The sequence below is a fragment of the Dendropsophus ebraccatus genome, chromosome 10 (genome assembly GCF_027789765.1).
Source record: "Dendropsophus ebraccatus isolate aDenEbr1 chromosome 10, aDenEbr1.pat, whole genome shotgun sequence".
NCBI lineage: Eukaryota > Metazoa > Chordata > Amphibia > Anura > Hylidae > Dendropsophus > Dendropsophus ebraccatus.
In genome coordinates this window covers 52,390,292-52,408,500 of record NC_091463.1, presented here as the reverse complement: position 1 = coordinate 52,408,500, position 18,209 = coordinate 52,390,292, and the positions used below count along the sequence as shown (strand labels likewise).

Genomic DNA, 18,209 nt, shown 5'->3' with positions numbered 1-18,209 from the left:
CTAAGCCTATCATTCACTCTAAAGAAAAAATGTTAAAAATCCATTTATGTCTATGGAGAGGGGGAGAAGGAGGAGGCTAATGTGTGAGACAGAGAGGCACAAAGGAATACTTCTAAAAAGCTCTAGTAAGTGATCCATCTCACACCAGTGCTTAACAGCTTAGTACTGCTTAGTACTCTGTGCTGTTTCTGATGGTGTAATATAAAGATATAGTGAAGTGTACAGTTTCTATGTGCCAGGTACAGGAGATGGAACATGTAGGGGAGAAAACTGGTGAAAAATCAAATACACAAATTTTATTGTCAGAAGTAGTGCTACTGAACTGCAAAACTACAACCACGCTGAGGACAAGAGGACAAGAATGGTGCTGTTTCAAAAGAAAGCAGCTACCTTTTTTTTTTCTTAGGCAACCCCTTTAAAGAGATACTGTAGACAATGTAGACACTGTACCCACCAATCCCCCCCCCCCCCCAAAACCACCGGTATTTAATGCAAGTCCTTTTCTAAGCCATGTCTTTTAAAATGTGCCCGGTGCCTTGGTAAGGGTAAAAAACTATCTTTTCATTTGCAGCAGCCGAGGTGGGCTGGTTGAAATGGTATTGATTTAAGTACAATTCTGTTCTTCTTATATATATCTAATTTGCTGATTAAAATACAAATGTATACATGTAAGGAACATGTTAATAAGAATTTAGGCTGGGTTCACACTACGTATATTTCAGTCAGTATTGTGTTCCTTATATTGCAACCAAAACCAGGAGTGGATTAAAAACACAGAAAGGATCTGTTCACACAATGTTGAAATTGAGTGGATGGCCGCCATATAATGGCAAATATTTGCTGTTATTTTAAAACAACAGCTGTTGTACTGAAATAATGGCAGTTATTTACTGTTATATGGCGGCCATCCACTCAATTTCAACATTGTGTGAACAGATCAGATCCTTTCTGTGTTTTTAATCCACTCCTGGTTTTGGTTGCAATATGAGGACCACGATACTGACTGAAATATACGTAGTGTGAACGCAGCCTTAATCTGTAAAATGCATAAAAAACACATACAAATTTCGCCTTATTAATTGTTTGAGTTATCTCTTTGCCTGTCAAAAGCTTGTACATCTAATAAATTATTTTATTTTACTTGTCTGTTTGATGTTTAGAGATTCCCGGAAGCCCACGCAACCAGTTTACCTTCAGGCCTCTACCTCCTCCGCCTCCACCACCACATGCGTGCACCTGCAGCCGACAGACTTCACAGACATTAGATACTCTCCAGAGGAGTTCCATGACAACTCGCAGTCAGCCAGGTCCAGCTGTTTCCAACCCACCCACAAGCACTCAAGATTCAGTGCACCTGCACAACAGCTGGGTTTTAAACAGCAACATACCCCTAGAGACCAGGTAAGATCCAAAAGCAGACAAAACTTCTCTTCAAACTCTGGCAAGATCTGTGTCTCGAGTATCAAAAAATCATTAGTGTATTCTGTTTTACTTCACACAATGTTAAAGCTGTGTTTGATGTTTAGTACAGGAAGACACTTTGCTTTGAAACTAAGCACGAAGCAATCTAATCATTATATCTACAGAGTTCCTACTGTTTTCGTGCTTTTACAGATAATTTAGTGTTAAAGCATCTATTAGAAAGATCACACAAGTAGTAGTTTGTTAGATAATTACTTGATCTGCATCGGTTTGACGGTGGAAAAGTCTTTGGGAGAAATTTCGACTAAAACATGTTCTGCTCATGAGGTATGAAATGATGGCAGATGTTACTTTTAATGCTTGTAATTAATGAGGTGTGCTGTGTTTTTTTTTTTTTCTTTGCGAGAAGTTCACGCTTCACAATGGTAGTATCTAAGGATGCAACTATCGGAGACAATGTAGTTAAGATATAAAGGAAAAATAGAAATACCAATTTATCAGGAGGCTGCCATGTTATAGTGTGCCATTACCGGGAAAAAAAAAAGTTACAGAAAATGCTTGTAATTGTACAATTGAAACTGTTTTACTGCAGAATGTGGTGGTTTACTATTAATACTTAGATATAATAAATTTAGTTTACTGAGGAGAAATAACTATTACTATATTTTATTGTTGTGTTTAGCACAGAGGTGTACACTATAAATGGTAAACACGTGAGGCTGTAAGATACTCAGCTGAAAGGGCTGCTCTTTCTATTGCCACATTTTTAGCCCTTTCCGAACCTTGACACAATTTAAAGAATGTCAAACTCCAACCTTGAGTGGACCTATACCTTATGTGAGCATCCTTCTAGGTCCCCAGACAACCCTAAAAATGTCATCTTCCTGTCTGTAGATGAACTATACCTCTAAGCAGCAGCTTACTGGTTCCCAATCTCATGAAATCTGACCTTTAGGTGATCTGTACTGCTAAAATAATGGAACCACAGAGTGCTTCTTAGCATAGTTACAAAAATAGAGAGAGAGAATCAGTGGTAAGAAACTTTAGTTACAGCAAAGAAGGTATAAGCAGAAAGGGTAGAGTAAGGCTATGTTCACACAGCGTTTACCACCGTCCATTGCATAGCAACGGACAGTGTTAAACTGTTTGCCGACCGGGCTATTTTTGCAGCTGATACTTCTGTATCAGCTGCAGAAACTTTATTTTTTTTTAATTAACTTGCAGGCACAGTTGGATGTGCCCGCAAGTCAATTAACCATTCACTGCAATGTAAAGTACGGCCACCGGGAATTAAAATATTGAACTGTGAACAGAGTCGGCGGCATCGCTTTCAATTCAATGCAATGCCGACCCTGCAGAAAAGAATGGAGCATGATTTCATTGCAATCAGAGTCCGTACTTTTTAAAAAATAATATTAAATAGAGCAATCCTCAGTTGTTTACTAGGAAGAAGAAAGAGCATTGCATAGCACCTAGGAAATCTTAAAGGGAACCAATCAGGGTTGATTTTGTTCTCTGGAGCACAGTATAAAGCTCTTGTGCAGCATGCGGCAAGTACCGACCATGGCTGCAGCAGCAGCTTTATACCCGGGAAAATTAAGTTTGATCCCTGATGCGCTGCAAGGAGAGGGGCAGCAGGTAGTCAACTAGACAGCTCCCTGTCTGTTTCTAGTCACTGATCTCAACCTATCAGCACGCTTGGCTGGATGATTGATAGAGAGAGAAACCAGTAAAGGGCCTCTCTGCCTGTCACTCATCCCCACCGAGCGCCCTTATGGTGCTTTATACAGTGCTCCAGAGAACCAAATCAGCCTAATTGGGCTGATTGGTTCTCTTTAAGGCATAAAGCCTGTGAATAGTTTATATTGGTTGGAGTCTCAGTCCTGAGATCCCTCTGACTTTTAGATATAGCTTGGAGCTACTGTAAAAACTCAGCAGTCAATAGCCACACCACAAAATGCCATTTTTTAAATAATTTTTTGCTGCTAACAAAATGACAAGAAGCATTAGAAAGCTCGATAAAATGCAATGTGTGATCCCAGGCTTTAACGCCTATTAATTATTGATCATATAGAACTAAATAATTGGATTTTAGTCCTTATACAGTAAATGGATTCCTGTGACTGTGTGACTATATAATGGATACAAACCAATGTGATCATCACTCATTCAACTAAACATGTTGAATCTGCTTGCTGTGGTAATACTATCTGCAGCTGCTTAGCTTGTTTCTCTATTGATTTGAATATACAGTGATCCTTGTCTAATGTTTTCTACAAATTACCTAAGGCTTTGGAAACCATAGGAAGTCATTAATCCAATGTAGAATGGAAGTTATGGATAGCGTTTGATTTGCCCATAAAGATTTCTGATATCCCTTATTTTCATGTTTATTCCATTTTCCTGCCAGTATTTTGTGTCATTCCGACTAGTTCACATGCAGTGAAAAATCATACTGAACAACTCTTCTCTATGTGATGAAAATCATTATGGTATCATAAAAAACCCACTGTTGCCTTGAAATTCAGTTACATTTTTCAATGGAATCTTAAAACAGAAAATGAAGGAACCTATTATTGTACAGTACGTTAGCCTACAAGCTAGCTGTAAGGACTGTACTTGTTCGGTCCTCGGTACGGTCCTTAGGTCACAGAGCGTGACCGTGATTTTGCTTTTGGTTTCATTTTGTTCTTGTTCTGTGTTTTTTTGTGTTTGCCTGAACACTGGTTTATTATGTCTGCTTACTTTATTGTTTCATGGACACACTCGACCTTCTCCTGCTAAGTTCTGTCTGGCCACTTCACAATTAAACTTTTTTTGGTTCTTTCTGTGACTGGCAAATCTTGGTCCAATTACATTCTAGACCAGATACTGTACCTGGACTCCTATATAACACCCCCAGCCTGTATAATCCTGACCGGCTATTAGGCTTGCCTCTTGCCTGCTACTGTGCCTTTGCTATTATCTTGCTACTTTGACCTTGCCTTGTTCTTTGACCAGTCTTGTTTGCTGCCAGCCTTGACCAACACCTTTTGTCTTTGGACCTTGTTTTTGGATTATTTTTCTGTACTGCGCGCTGCCCATTTGTTGCCCCTGCACTGTCTACTCCTCTTATTGTGTTTGTCTTGTCTGTGTTATTTGTTACACCTATCTAGGCCAGGGACTGTCACACAGTTGCCCGCTATTGCTTAGGGCAGATCGCTGCAAGTAGGCAAATAGGGTGGGTGAGACCTAGGTTCTACTGACTTCAGTCCTGACACAAGCAGAGTTCAAGGGATGCTACCATACTAAAAATTGGGCCTATCTTATCACTGTATATTCTGTAATCCATTGTTTTTTGTGTCAAATTATTCCTGTTTCCATGTTTTTACATTACACTTATTTTGACAAAAAAAATATAGTATTTAAATGCCATAAAGACATGTCAATAGTTTTCATAAGGGTGCTGAGACTACAATGATTGTTAGAATCAGCAGGGAGAAGAACTGCTGAGCAAAGCTTCTCCCAGCTTCCTCTTTCACATGGAGGTTTATGGAGCCTTTATTTGGTGAGTAGGAGACAGTGGGGACAAATAGAGCTCAGCTGTGGCCTTCACCCATAAAAAAACTCACCAATAAAAACTTTTCAAGTCTCTCTGACATGTCAAAGTTTTACTGTAAAGGCATTTACACTTAAAAAAAAAAAAAAAAATCATTGAAGCACTGACTTCCTGAAAATTTAAATTTGTTTAATCTATAAATAATTAAGGCTGTTTGTAAGCTGCAAACAAGTGGACTTAATGCAAACTTATTACCTATGCTGTAAATGGCTTGTCACTTCTTGGTGCATAATGCATTTTAGGCAGAAGAAAAGTTATGTAAAATTTGTGGACAGTATAAACAGCGTCCAGCAATATCTTTAATACAAATGAATGCATCTAACTTCTTATATTAGTTCTCCGGGAACTTAGCCATCCACTTTAGAATGTTTCCTGCTTTTTTTCAGTTGTATTTGGTTTATTATGCACATAGATTATTCTCAATGATGTCTAATTAAACTCTTTGTCTCATCTTATATCGACTGTATATATTCTTCTTTGAACACAATTGTGGCCATATATGTTCTGCTGTAAAATATTTTATAGTTAACAACATTAAAATTTAGCTCATTGTCAGCAAGATAAAGTTTATGTATAATTAGGTTCTGAATGTTATGAGCCTCATTGTTATAGTCCTGATAATATACCATATACTAAACTGAGCAAGATAGCAAAAAATACACTGTATTAAAAAGGTTATTGAGTGCTACAAAAACATGGCCACTTTCTTCCACAGACAGCCCTTCTCTTGTCTCCAGTTCAGGTGTAGTTTGCAATTAAGCTCCATTGAATTCAATGGAACTGAGTTACAAAACCTGCACCCAAACTGGAGACAAGAGTGGTGCTGTCTCTGGTAGAAAGTGGCCATGTTTTGGTATCGCTGGATAACCCCTTTAAACTATACGTTAAAGGGGCGATTCCGACTTCAATAGTTACAGCTATTTACAGTATAGGGGATAATAAAGCCAATAAAGCTCAGCGGTGGAATATCCCACTGATCCTCAGAATAGAAGTCAGTTGTCCCTTGAATAAATGTCATGGTGGTGCACATACTGTACATCTGTCCATTAATTTTTATAGGGCTAATAAACCGAGCTGAACACTTCTAACTTCTGTTCTGAAAATTCTGTTCAAAAAATTCCTTTTTATATATATATTTTTTATTTTAAACATATTTTTAAGATTTTTGTGGTTTTTTTTTCCAATTTTTTTTTTTACTTACTATATTATTATATAATCCTGAAATCTTTCAGTTTTCATTCTAACTACTGGGGCTAAAACTATGCTAAAATTTCCTGTTGTTTCTGGGGTGATAAGAGGAGGCTGCTGTAAAGTGATCTGTACAGCAATGCAGCGACATGTGTCACCAGTAGAGTAGACATTAGCAGCTCCCTGTGGAATGATCTCTGTAAGGATCACAATATATGCTTAGTAATGTTTTACATTGATCTTAATGATCTTAATAGACAGATTCTGTCTATTGTCATCTATGACCATTAGTCTTGCTATAAAGCATGTTACTAAATGCTGTTAAAACCAGCTCCGGCAATATGACAGCACCTATAACAATGTACAAAAAAATAAACCATAGTAAAAAAAATAGAAACATATTAAAATAAAAGAACAGTTCTTAGTATCTGACTCTAAACAGTCCAGGTGACACATACCCTTTATGATTGCCTTTTTGATGATTAGTGGTTTTGAACCTGGGAATAACCCTTTAAAGCGACTCTGTACCCACAATCTGACCCCCCAAACCGATTGTAATTTTGGATAGCTGCTTTTAATCCAAGATCTGTCCTGCGGTCCATTTGGAAGGTGATGCAGTTATTGTCATAAAAAATTACTTTTAAAGTTTCAGCTCCGTGCCCTCCGGGCGTATCTGCCATCGGCAACAACGGACGTACTTTTCCCGTTGTGGCACACTGCCTCTGCTTCTATGGGATCCCGGCCGGAGTGTACACACATGTCAGTTTTCTGTGGACGCAATTCAATGAATTGCGGTTGTAGGAAACCCTGGCAGGTCAAACAATAAGGCAAGCGGCTCCGGACGCTTGCTAAATTTTGTGCTGTGTGAGGTTTTGATGCGGGCGCGCGCTGGTGCGGCCACATCAGAACCCTGCGGCCAAAAGATCACGGAACGGCCGCTCTCTCACGTTGTGTGAATTTTGCCTAAATCATATATTGACCAGAATAGACCAGACTTTAGTAATTCAGATTTGGTTTCTCAATGAGAAGCCTGAAAAGTGTGCACAAGCCTTAATTGCTGATGGAAAGGTTTTCTATGGGGATTCATATAAAACCGAGACAGAGTTTCTGTCTTGGCCAAAGGTGGCAGCAGAGAGCACTGTGTCAGACTGAAAATTAAAACATTTCCTGTATGACATATAGTAGCTAATAAGTATGGGAAGACGAGATTTTTTTTAACTAGAAATATATTACAAATCTATAAAACTTTCTGATATCAGTTTTTTTTTTAAAGAAATAGATTTTTGCTGGACAACGGATAACTATTTCCAAATCTTCCTCTTTCCTTTGTTTATACAGAATATTTTAGGTGATGTGAATATATCTACCTAAGCTCGCAATGGGATCAGCTTGACATAATCAGAAAACACTTAGTGCTGTACTTAAGCTGCCCGTGGCTCCTTCTAACCCCCGTTTCATTTACATTTTTAATGCTAGCTTTACTTTACAATCCCTTCTGAATACACAGAAGTGTTGGGGATTATGTGTGTAACCTGTACCTTACCTTATGTACCGTGTGGTTGCAGAATTATTAATTGATTCATAATGAAATACTGAGTTATCTGTGTGCCTTGATCCTCTCTAAGCAGCAGAACATACATAATATTAGATCAAACCTGCCTCTTTTCAGCAGTGTAAAAATAATTGGTATCAGGCAATCTACTCCAATTTATCTCCCTAAACTCTGAAATGTGTTTGGGAAGGCCGAATACAGCCGCTGATTTGCATATGAGGATTTTATTCCCAGCCTTCTTCTTGCTAGATAAGTAACATTATAAATTCATTTTCTGAATCAGCCTTAAGGTCTCTGTGGAATTGAGGGGTCAAACAGTCCATCTCCTTCTCCAAATGAATAAATAAATAACCTGCATCGCATACATTTACTGCCACACTGCTTCATCTTCACAAGCTCAACTAATAATTCCAATTTATTCACTTAAAACCTACCTGGAGACCTTAAGAACATTCTATTCCTACGTCTACCTCCACCTACTAATAAATATTCAATGCTAGAATGAGAACATTTAGTTATTTGAAACATACAGCCAGTTCCAATGTTTCTTGCTTTTTAACACAGATTATAGACAGTCACGATTCTCAATGTGAAGAGACTTGGAACAGTGAAGGGGGTTTTGGCAGGTTTTGCTAAAAAATAAAGGGGCTATCCATAATTAGGGCTGAGCTCTCTGCCGCGGAATCCCGCCGTGCTCAGTGTGCTGCTTTGAGTGAGTGAGAGAGTGCGCGCCTCTCCGCTGCCGCTGCTCTCCGCTCAAAGAATGAACATGTTCATTCTTTGAGCTGAGAGGAGAAGGAGCAGACAGGCGAGCGCTCTCCCATTCGCTCAAAGCAGCACACTGAGCAAGGCGGGATTCCGTGGCGGAGAGCTTCGCCGCAGAATTGCGCCGTGTTTGCTCAGTGTGAACCGGCCCTTAGAGAAATAAAGCTGATTTCTGCTAAAACAGCACCACTCCTGCCCCGAGGTTATGTGTGGTATTACAACTTTGTTCTCTTCAATGGAATTGAGCTTCAATACCATACACCTAATAAATCCAAGAGTGGTGCTGTTGAGGAAACAGCTATGTTTTTTTGTTTTTCTTTTAATCCTGGATAACCCATTTAACAATGAGGGCAGAGGGCCAAGACTTGAAATACAGTTTTTAGTTTTGTGTAATCATATTCAGTACAACTCATAACCTATAACTTAAAAATGCCTGCTCATTCAAGGTCTAATAGTCGAATGGGCAGTCTTACTCAACGATTGACAGCCTTTTCTGTATAAGTATGCATGCAGAGATGGCCATTAGTTACTAAGTAGGACCACCCACTGGACTCTTAAGTCCAGAAGAAAAGAGATTTTAAATTATTATGTTATAATTAATACTATATATATAAAGTTTCTCAGCTCTACTTTCAACAGATCACTGATCTCAGGGAGACCAGCCAAAGAAAACACAGTCGGCTGCCAGTTAAATCACTTAATACAATGAAATTCTAGGTGCATTGCCGCCTGGAAAACATCAGTATGCAAAAAGTCCACAAAGCCAGATATCATCAGACTCGTAATTGAGTTGGATACTGACTCAAGGGACCAAATAATATGGTCTCCATACAGAAGCCATCCCTTTGCTAGGCTCTTCCCTGAAAGTTCTGCAAACTTTTTTCAGCTATACTTTATAACATGTTGCTGGCAGATTAGACTGCTTAGAGACAGGTTAACTGTAACTATTAACGTGTGCCTGTCATGATGGCTGCTGCTGTATCAGTGATGAAGTCCATTCTCCAGACAGAAGTTCCCACTGGGTCAGAATGGGAATCATGCGCATTATGATCTCATGCATGTTCTTAGCCACCCGAATGTCCTCCCAGAGAGTGGACTTCCCTGCTGATCTGGTAGTGACCCTCATTACAGGTACACTTGAAATGACTTGATAAAAAATTGAAAGGGTTTGCAAATGTGAATGTGGATTTTGCTGTGGTAATCATGGTACAAGGTGTCTCAAAAGTATCAAAACACCCATATGACTTTGTAGATTTTGATCTAAATTTAAATACAGTCTGTGTAGAAAGGGGGGGGGGAGCTTGTTGTTCCATGTCATCACCAACATAGGTAAGGTAAGGTTTACAGAATGTGTTCAATATGCTACCCACAATATGCTACCCACAATATACTACTGTACCTTCTTTCATTTAAATTTTTGTATACTTTATTTAAACATCTCTTTAAGGGACAAAATATACAAAGATTTTATTGAAAAAATGAAATAGGTTTCTGCAGCAGGCAGAAGACTGACTGCTGAACCATTATTCAGCCATCAGATAATAACCCTTTCACGACCTGGGGTCATTGATGCATCAATGCCCAGGTAGTTTTTGGACATCAGCTTATGGGATCATAATGATCCCATAAGCTGATGTCCCTATGTCTGCCCCCTCTCCTCTGTCCCCTGCCGCTGTTACAATCTTGTGACAGTGGCAGGGAAAAGAGGAGAGGGGGCAGAGCCCACAGCCACGCCCTGCCTTTCCTCCCTTCCTCCCTCCCCCCGCCGGCCTCCGTAGCCCGGAAGCCTGAGGTTTCCAGTTTCCATGGCTACCCTCGGGGCTCTGCGATCACTTTGCAGAGCCCCGATGGACACCGGACAGAGAATTCTCCCTCTGTAGAGGGAGAATTCTCTGTCAGGGGGCCCCATAGATGCTGCGGTCATGCTGACCACAGTATCTATAGGGTTAACCCTCAGCACCAGAGCGCGGCTCCGGTGCTGAGAGTTGCGGCAGGTCCCTGGCTATCACTGTAAGCCGGGACCTGCTGCGAATGACACAGGTGCAGCTCCTTCACCTGTTACAGCGACATTAATTTACGCTGCAGCATCAGGCATATGCTGCAGGGACGTTAATTTACAGAGCAGTGGCGGGAGGAGGTTAAAGGTGCATGACCACCTTTACCTGAGCACCTGTGCTCGATCTTGTTTGTTTGTTTTTGTTTTACAAAAAAAAATTAAAACAGGAGATAATTTACCAAGTAAATGTTTGTTTATCCCATCTTCAATAAGAAGAGCAAGATTATCACATTTGTGGGGGGAAAAATCTTTTTTCCCCCTCCACCCTTTCATATTTAACTGCAACATGTTCTGTGACTTGCTGATTGTTTTAAGAATTAATCTGTTCTTTGCAGCACTTTTCTAACCCACCTAATACTTAAGCAGATTGTATTCAGTTATTTGGGGAATTTACCATCTGAAAGAAGCTTTAGACAGTGCAGAAGTAGATTTTCTGGACTTTAACCAAAGAAAAAGCAGAATGTGAATATTCTCTGCTTAATTCAAATACAGTGCCTATAATCCATTGGCACCAGAAGGACAGAGAGAGCCATCTGCAATAATGGTCTATGATTTATTTTGTGCTTAGAAAAAAGACTTCCAAGAAAAGCATTTACTATTTACCAAGGGACTATTCCAAAACACACTACAAAATCAGTAAAATAAACAGGGGGGAAAACATTTTTCTGGACTCTAAAGCCAGTACAGCCTTTCAATTTCCTATCTTTATTTAACAGCAATCAATATTTAACGTTCTTACTATACATGTAGAGAAATGTGAAGTCTACATATTACTTAGAAATGAGTCGATTTTATAAATAGCCCTTTTGACCCTCTGTGCTGCCCTGGAAATATTAATCTCTATACTATAGCTGTGGGAGCATTAGCATTTACCAGTTTTGGAATTGGGTAACAGAATTGAACGGGATAATGGTCAAATGTCTGAGCTGAGTAAAAACATAGTTCTAGGCCCAGATATGAAAAGGGACAATCATGTACAGTAAGTGGTCAGCAATGTACCCAGATAGTAAACTAAAATTTAATTAAGGTTTGTATAAGGTTAAACCATAGTTAACATATTCTTTGAAAGTAACAACCTCTGAGTTTGTTTATTTCTACAAAAAAAAAAAAATATGGGTGCTTATGTGTTATGTGTTATGATAGCTGAGGGGTTGGGGCAGTGTGTGGGGTCTGTCCCGCCCCCCCCCCCCCCCCCCCTTACCTTCACAGTGATGGAAAAGATAAAATGAATGAAAACCCCATGCTCTCTGCCACCGGAGGTAGCGGAGAGCATGGGACAGTGATCGGGGACCCCCTGTGGGGTCCCGGTACAAGCGATCAGCGGTATATACTATATACCGCTGATCGCTTGTGCCACGTGCATCCAGGCACCTTTTTATCCCGTCACCATGAATGAGTGAATAAAAAGTGATGTCCCCCCACCCCACAAGTTGACCCCCACCCCCCCTGTCACCTCCGTCCCCCAGTCACCCCCCCTTCCCCATATACGTTACCTGATCCTGGAGCTCCTTCCTCCTCGACGTCCTGGCTGGTTATGAAGTGCGCATGCGCTCCACAACCAGCCAGCTCTGAAAATTTAGGTGACAGAGACCAATTTGGTCTCTGTCACTGAACTATGATTACTGTGATAGAAAATATCACAGTAATCATAGTAATACAGTGAAAATGAATGTATAAAGTTCAAAAAGTGACAAACATACAAAAAAATAAAACACACACTGCACGTTGCCTATAAAAACCGCACGTTGCCCGTAACCACCGCACATTGCCTGTAACAACCGCACATTGCCCGTAACCACCCCAAATTGCCAGTGACCCCCTCCAGATTGCCCGTAACCACCCCAAATTACATGTACCCACCCCAGATTACCTATAAGCACTTCAGTTTATCAGTAACAATCCCAGATTGTCTGTAACCCTTCCAGGTTGCACATAACCCCCCCAGGTTCCCCGTAATCACGCCAGATTACATGTAACCCCCCCAGATTGCACGTAACCACCGCACGTATCCTCTGACCACGCCACAATGCCTCTGACCACCGCACCTTGCCTTTGACCACCACACCTTGCCTCTGACCACCACACGTCGCCTCTGAGCACCACACGTCGCCTCTGACCACGCCACGTCGCCTCTGACCACCAAACGTCACCTTTGACCACCACACGTCGCCTCTGACCACCAAACGTCGCCTCTGAGCACGCCACGGCGCCTCTGACCACCCCAAATTGCCAATGACCCCCTCCAGATTGCGGTGCCCATGCCAGATTACAGGTACCCTTCCCAGATTGCCTATAAGAACTTCAGTTTATCCGTAACCACCCCACATTGCCCGTACCCACCCCATGTTGCCCGTAACTACCCCAGATTGTCTGTAAAGCACTGCAGGTTGCCCGTTACCACCCCACGTTGCCCGTATCCACCCCAGATTGTCTGTAAGCACTGCAGGTTGCCCGCAACCACCCCAGATTGCCTGTAAGCACTGCAGGTTGCCCGTAACCACCCCACGTTGCCCGTATCAACCCTAGATTGTCTGTAAGCACTGCAGGTTGCCCGTAACCACCCCACATTGCCCGTTACCACCCCAGATTGTCTGTAAGAACAGCAGGTTGCCCGTAACCACCCCATGTTGCCTGTAACCACCCCAGGTTGCCGTAACCACAGCAGGTTGCCCGTGACCACAGCAGGTTGACCGTGACCACCGCAGGTTGCCTCTGACCACCGCAGGTTGCCTCTGACCACCGCAGGTTGCCTCTGACGACTGCAGGTTGCCTCTGACCACCGCACGTTGCCTCTGACCACCCCAGATTGCCAATGACCCCCTCCAGATTGCGGTAACCATGCCAGATTACAGGTACCCACCCGAGATTACCTATAAGCACTTCAGTTTATCCGTAACCACCCCATGTTGCCTGTAACCACTCCAGGTTGCCGTAACTACCTCAGGTTGCCCATAACCACCCCAGACTGTCCGTAACCACCCCACATAACCTGTAATCTAAATTTTTTTATTTTATTTTAGTAACTGCGCAATTCTAATAACCATTGCTAGCTGCGGTTTTGCTCCAGTAAATTGGTGCTCCTTCCCTTCTGAGCCCTGATATGTGCCCATACAGTGGTTTATGCCCACATATGAGGTACTGTTTTACTCAGAAGAACCTGCGTTACAGCATTTGGGGTACATTTTCTCTCCTGTTCCTCATCAAATTGAGAAATTTCAAACTAAACCAACATATTATTGGAAAAATTCGAGTTTTTCATTTTTACTGGCCAATTTTGAATACTTTCCTCTAATACCTGTGGGGTAAAAATGGTCACCACACCCCAAGATGAATTCTTTGAGGGGTGCACTTTCCAAAATCGGGGGACTTTTGGGGGGAATCTATTCTGCTGACATTACAGGGGCTCTGCAAATGCACCTGGCGCTCAGAAACTTCTTCAGAAAAATCTGCACTTAAAATGCTAATTGGCGCTCCTTCCCTTCTGAGCCCGGCTGTGTGCCCATGCAGTGGTTTATGCCCACATCTGGGGTACCGTTCTACTCAGGAAAACCTGCGTTACATATATTGGGGTGACATTTCTCTCCTGTTCCTCGTGAAATTGAGAAATTTCAAACTAAAGGAACATATTATTGGAAAAATTCGAGTTTTTCATTTTTACTGTCTACTTTTGAATACTTTCCTCTAATACCTGTGGGGTCAAAATGCTCACAACACCCCAAAATTAATTTTTTGAGGGGTGTACTTTCCAAAATGGAGTAACTTATTGGGAAATTTTGCTCTGCGGACACTACAGGGGCTCTGCAAATGCACCTGGCGCTCGGAAACTTCTTCAGCAAAATCTGCATTGAAAAAGCTAATTGGCGCTCCTTTCCTTCTGAGCCCTCCTGTGTGCCCATGCAGTGGTTTATGCCCACATATGAGGTACCATTTCACTCAGGAGAACCTGCGTTACAAATTTTGGGGTACTTTTTTCCTCTTGTTACTCGTGAAATTGAGAAATTTCAAACTAAACGAACATATTATTGGAAGAATTTGAGTTTTTCATTTTTACTGTCTTCTTTTGAATACTTTCCTGTAATACCTGTGGGGTAAAAATGGTCACCACACACCAAGATGAATTCTTTGAGGGGTGCACTTTCCAAAATGGGGTGATTTATGTTTTTTTTTCTCTCTGCTGACACTACAGGGGCACTGCAAACGCACCTGGCGCTCAAACTTCTTCAGCAAAATCTGCATTGGAAAAGCTAATTGGCGCTCCCTTCCTTCTGAGCCCTGCTGTGTGCCCATACAGTGGTTTACGCCCACATTTGGGGTACCGTTGTACTCAAGAGAATCTGCTTTACAAATTTTGGGGTGCTTTTTCTCTCATGTTCCTTTTGAAAATGAGAAACTTTAATCTAAACGTATATATTATTGGAAAATTTTAATTTTCCATTTTTTTACTGCCTAATTGTGAATACTTTCCTCCAGCCCCTGTAGGGTTAAAATGCTCATTATACCCCTAGATTAATTATTTAAGGTGTGTAGTTTCCAAAATGGGGTCACTTATGGGAGTTTTCAGGATACCAGACTTCTAAATCCATTTAAAAAAAGAACTGGTCCCTAAAAAAACAGTTTTTGAAACTTTCACAAAAATGTGATAATTTGCTGATAAATTTCTAAGCCCCATAACACCCTAAAAAAGTAAAATATGTTTACCAAATTATGCCAGAATAAAGAAGACATATTGGTAATGTGACTTTGTAACTAATTTTTGTGCTACGACGTTCTTTTTTTAGAAGCAGAGAATTTCAAAGTTCATAAAATGCTTTTTTTTTTAATTTTTCATGATATTTTGATGTTTTTCACAAAAAACACACAAAGTAGTGACCAAATTTTGCCACTAACATAAAGTGCCATATGTGACGAAAAAACAATCTCAGAATCGCTAGCATACGTTAAAGCATCACTGAGCTATAAGAGCATAAAGTGAGACAGGTCAGATTTTGAAAAATTAGCCTGGTCATTAAGGCCCAAACTAGCTGCAGTACGAAGGGGTTAATAGGCAACCTAAAGGCATGGATAAACATAATTTTTAGAGTTACCAGACAACAAGAGAAGAAAGAATTGTTTATTGTTTTTATTATGTATGGACTAGGAGCATTTTTTGGGGTGAGGGGTTAACTACAATATAAGGGGTACTTAAGAAGATTAACCCTTAGGCGACCCTGGACGTACCCGTACGTCCAGGGCCACCTCCATGTGTTCAGAGCGGGGCTGCACGACGGCCACAGTCCCGAGTGCTGCTAGTAGCCCCGGACCGCAGCTATTAGCGGGCACAGTCCGATCGCCGTGCCCACTAATAAAGTATCCGATTACTTGAATGCAGCCATCCCTGGTGTCTAGTGGAGAGGATCCCTGCAGTACTGGCCGGATGATCTTTTGGCCCGCAGTGTTCTGATGCGGATGCATCCGAGTGCACCTGCATCAGAACTGACCACTGCACGCTATGAAGCAAGCGGACGGAGCCACTTGCTTCATAGTGTCCACTGTCAGAGCTTTGTGACATGTCAGTTGTTTGGGGCAGCTTATTAGGTTGGCCCTTTAAATTAAAGATGATGGCGAACACTGTCCCTAGAAGACAGGGAAAAGTGCAGTGGACCAAGCGGGAGGAAGCAGTGCTGCTGGAGATTGGGGGAGAGCCGGAGAGAGAAGCTTAGCCCTGGAGTACATGTGGCTGCAGGTGACAGCGTACCTCTCGTTGCAGCTGTACTATCACCTCCGGCTGTTACAATGCATATGGAAGAATATAGAATTTATCCATCACCCCCCTCCCCTCCCCTTCATCCATTCCCTCCCATGGATGAATTTGATGGACAGATGTATTTTTTTCAACCTTAATATGTAACTTTGTAACTATCACATTTTATTACATTACATTTTTTTTTTGCACATGGTTGAATTGTATTTTGTTTCTATTTACTTTTAAATTAAAGGATGGGTTAGAATTTTTTAATAGTTGGGGGGTATGGTTTTACTACTTTTAGAATACCTACACACCTAGTTGTTCATACAGTTCAATGCAATGCATATGTGTTGCATTGTGCTGACATTCTAATGATCTATTATTACAACCTATAGCGGCTGTATTAAGAGATCTAGCTCTACAGCCACAAAGGCCTTTATAAGGCCCCTTCTGGACTGATCATCTAGAAATTGCAGGGGTGGGATGAGGGGGGAGGGGGGCTGCGATTAAGCACATGGCAAGACTGAGATCTGTCTTTAACTGCAGATGCTGCAGACTATTGACCATGGCATCTACGAGGTTAAATGGCCAGAAACAGAGGTAACTCTAATGCCAGTGACTGATGGCGATTGTTGGCTGCTGGTAGTAGCCAGCACCCATCATTACTTAAAAGGAGGTTCTAAAGGTGTCCATCATACATACATGTACTGCAGATGTCACCAAGGATTTATTAGTGAATTTGGACATGCAAGAGGAAGAGTGAAGTTGACTTAATCATATGGACTGAAACTGTATAAAGTGAGAGAGGGGTCAGATGAGAGCAACGGAATGGAACAGGATTCCAGTCAACTTACTGAACAAGATGACAATTAAATTGGATTTACAGTAGGTTTTGACTGGGAAACCATTACTTTACGTGGTAAAGCCAATTTAAGGCAAGGACCATGCTATTAGTAACTTAAAAATTAAAAATCACATAAGCTGTTGCTTTAATGATTCATTAGCTAATTAGGTTTTTAAAAAGAATAAGTAATCTTGACCTATGAGGAGGCTGAGAGGAGACCCTGGAGACGCTGAAAGGCTGAGAGAGCAACAGAAAGTGAGAACAGTATAGGACAACAGAATAGAACAAGTTTCCAGTCAATTAGGCGAGGCAGCAGTATAGCTTCAGTGGGGGCTTCACATTGTAGTAAATCATTAAACACTTATTTTATAGAAACACAAATAGTGAACCAAAATGTTGTTGTTATTATTATTATTATTATTATTATTATTATTATTATTATTTAATCAATAATTGCAGGATAAGATCTCACACTACTTAAGTAAGTCTTGATAAAAGTTTGACTAGACTGGGCCTTTGAAGGCAAATATAGTATAATACCTAAAGTTGACATAGAATTGGGAATAATAAAATAGTATAGTGTTCACAGATGATATAGTTTTTTTGAAATTCTTAAAATATATTTATTTTTTGTTGCCATAACATGGAGTGGGTATGGGAAAGGGGTTGGCTGATTCGGATTAGAGTAGCTTTTGAAACACAACTCTCATAAATAGAGATCATCGAACATCTGAAAATCTTAGGTTCTATAGAACCTTGTTGAACCTTCCGCATTTGATTCCCAATGCCTTCCCGGTCCGTGGGGAAGGAGGAGACAGCCCGGGGACCACCTGGAATTCCGGGATAAAGCCTAGGTAATATGTTGAATCCTGAAATTCCTGGCGGTACCTGGGATGTCTCCTCCTTCTCCACGGAAGGCATCTGAAATCAAATGCGGAAGGTTTGAATCTACAACGTTCGAGTTCTATAGAACCTAAGATTTTCCGCTGTTCGATCATCTCTACTCATAAATTCCCCCCTTAGAGTATAGACTTTACCTGCATAGTAAAACTCCATGCT

General features: G+C 41.1%; 1 protein-coding gene across 5 annotated transcripts in view; it reads left to right on the top strand.

Annotated features, from left to right (window-relative positions):
- TENM1 (teneurin transmembrane protein 1) overlaps positions 1-18,209 on the top strand; it is a 316,457-nt gene that overhangs the window by 23,051 nt on the left and 275,197 nt on the right. For all 5 annotated transcript variants that reach the window (XM_069986814.1, XM_069986815.1, XM_069986817.1 and 2 more), the window contains exon 2: positions 1,161-1,401. In XM_069986814.1, the coding sequence (XP_069842915.1) occupies positions 1,161-1,401 (241 nt within the window). The remainder of the gene's footprint in view (positions 1-1,160; positions 1,402-18,209) is intronic.